This window comes from Scomber japonicus, chromosome 15 (assembly GCF_027409825.1).
Source record: "Scomber japonicus isolate fScoJap1 chromosome 15, fScoJap1.pri, whole genome shotgun sequence".
Taxonomy (NCBI): domain Eukaryota; kingdom Metazoa; phylum Chordata; class Actinopteri; order Scombriformes; family Scombridae; genus Scomber; species Scomber japonicus.
The window spans coordinates 1,050,782-1,053,281 of record NC_070592.1 but is presented as its reverse complement, the minus strand read 5'-3'; the positions used below and the strand labels follow the sequence as shown (position 1 = coordinate 1,053,281).

The 2,500-nt window shown below is 47.8% G+C and overlaps 1 protein-coding gene across 1 annotated transcript in view; it reads left to right on the top strand.

Annotated features, from left to right (window-relative positions):
- The window catches only part of vps45 (vacuolar protein sorting 45 homolog), an 11,744-nt gene that overhangs the window by 3,650 nt on the left and 5,594 nt on the right, over positions 1 to 2,500 (top strand). Inside the window, exons 6-9 of the mRNA XM_053334729.1 lie at positions 233 to 370; positions 584 to 694; positions 1,403 to 1,537; positions 2,088 to 2,201. Coding sequence (XP_053190704.1) covers positions 233 to 370; positions 584 to 694; positions 1,403 to 1,537; positions 2,088 to 2,201 — 498 coding nt within the window. The remainder of the gene's footprint in view (positions 1 to 232; positions 371 to 583; positions 695 to 1,402; positions 1,538 to 2,087; positions 2,202 to 2,500) is intronic.

The window sequence follows — 2,500 nt, the reverse complement described above, 5'->3', positions numbered from 1 at the left end:
GGACAGATGGAAGGAAGAAAGGAAGGAAGGACAGATGGAAGGAAAGAAGGAAGGAAGGACAGATGGAAGGAAGGACAGATGGAAGGAAGGAGAGAAGGAAGAAAGGGAGCAAGGAACGAAGAGAGGAATGCTGTTATATTCATTGTGTATGTGTGTGTGTGTGTGTGTGTGTGTGTGTGTGTGCGTGCGTGCATGTGTGTGTGCGTGTGTGTGTGTGTGTGTGTATCCTCAGGGCCGGAGCTGGGAGTCCTCCATGCTCTCTCGGTGTACTCAGGGTTTGACGTCTGTGCTTCTCGCTCTGAAGAAGTGTCCGATGATCCGTTACCAGCTGTCCTCCGACATGTCCAAACGCCTCGCCGAGAGCGTCAAGGTTTCCACGGCAACGCCACACACACACACACACACACACACAAACACACAATGACATCATCAAACCTGAAACCTGAGTTTTGATGAATTGTAATTTCATAAAATAATAAAAATGTTACCTCCTGTCCTAAATGTCACCCTGACCCCTGACCTCTGATGACCCCTGACCTCTGATGACCCCTGACCTCTAACCTCTGACCTTCGTCTCTCTCAGCAAATCATCACCAAAGAGTACGAGCTGTTTGACTTCAGGAAGACTGAAGTTCCTCCTCTGCTGCTCATCCTCGACCGCAGCGACGACGCCATCACGCCTCTGCTCAACCAGGTGACCAATCAGAGCTCAGCGCTGTGACATCATCACACGCCGCGACATCATCACACGCCGCGACATCATCACACGCCACGACATCATCACACGCCACGACATCATCACACACCATGACATCATCACACACCATGACATCATCACACACCATGACATCATCACACACCATGACATCATCACACGCCATGACATCATCACACGCCATGACAACATCATCACACACCATGACATCATCACATGCAATGACATCATCAACACTCAGAAGTTCACACTCTCCTCCTCCTCTTCCTCTTCTTCCTCCTCCTTCTCCTCTTCCTCTTCCTCGTCCTCCTCTTCCTCGTCCCCCTCCTCCTCTTCTTCCTCTTCCTCCTCCTCCTCCTCTTCCTTCTCCTCTTCGTCTTCTTCCTCCTTCTCCTCCTCCTCTTCCTCTTCCTCCTCCTCCTTTTCCTCTTCCTCTTCTTCCTCCTCCTCTTGCTCTTCCTCCTCCTCCTCCTCCTCTTCCTCTTCTTCTTCCTCCTCCTCTTGCTCTTCTTCCTCCTCCTCCTCCTCCTCCTCCTCCTCTTCCTCTTCCCCCTCTTCTTCCTCCTCCTCTTCGTCCTCCCCCTCCTCCTCTTCCTCCTCTTCCTCCTCCTCTTCGTCCTCCTCCTCATCTTCCTCCTCCTGTTCCTCCTCCTCCTCCTCCTCCTCTTCCTCCTCCTCCTCCTGTAGTGGACGTACCAGGCGATGGTCCACGAGCTTCTGGGTCTCAACAACAACCGGATCGACCTGTCCAGAGTTCCAGGGATCAGTAAAGATCTTCGGGAGGTTGTTCTGTCTGCCGAGAACGACGAGTTCTACGCTAACGTGAGTCAATCAGTCAGTAGAGCAGGACCGACTCCTGGTTTCCATGGTAACGAGCATTGGAATCAATAGCAAACAGCCGTCTGATAGGCCTGGTCCCCACAAGGTTGGTTTTCCTGACTGTGTGTGTGAACCCCAGAGGTCACACACGGTACTGCAGTGTGGGGACCTTTTCCTGACAAAGTGTGTAAGTGTGTATATTAGCATGTTAGCTTCGTATTAGCATGTTAGCTTAGCGATTAGCCCCCTGGGTTTCAATCCAACATTTGTTCAAATACTGAATATGAATTGTACTGTGGCTAACAGTGATGTCAGCTGTATGCTAACAGACGTTAGCATTACGGGTCCCAACGAGGGAGGGGGGGCAACAGTCAGGTTTCAGATTTATGAGAGTTTTTGATATTTCAAGTCATTTTTTTGTTCAAACAGAATTATGATGAATTTAGGAGTTAAAATTACGTTTGTAGACCCTTTAGAAAGGAACCCAGTCAGGGTCCCCACCAGGTAGTAAAACAGGTGTGTGTGTGTGTGTGTGTGTGTGTGTGTGTATTAGAACCTGTACCTGAACTTCGGGGAGATCGGGACCAACATAAAGAACCTGATGGAGGATTTCCAGAAGAAGAAACCGAAAGATCAACAGAAGCTGGAGTCCATCACGGACATGAAGGTGACCGCCGGAGCCGCCTGATTGGTGTTGTTTTTGAAAGTGTTTTTTTACATGTGTGTTTTTACGTGTGTTTTTTACGTGTTTTTTTACGTGGGTTTTTTTATGTTTTTTGCATGTTTTTTTTACATGTGTGTTTTTTACGTGGTTTTTTACATGTGTTTTTACGTGGTTTTTTACATGTGTTTTTACGTGGTTTTTTACGTGGTTTTTTACATGTGTTTTTACGTGGTTTTTTACGTGGTTTTTTACATGTGTGTTTTTTACATGTGTGTTTTTTACATGTGTGTTTTTACGTGATT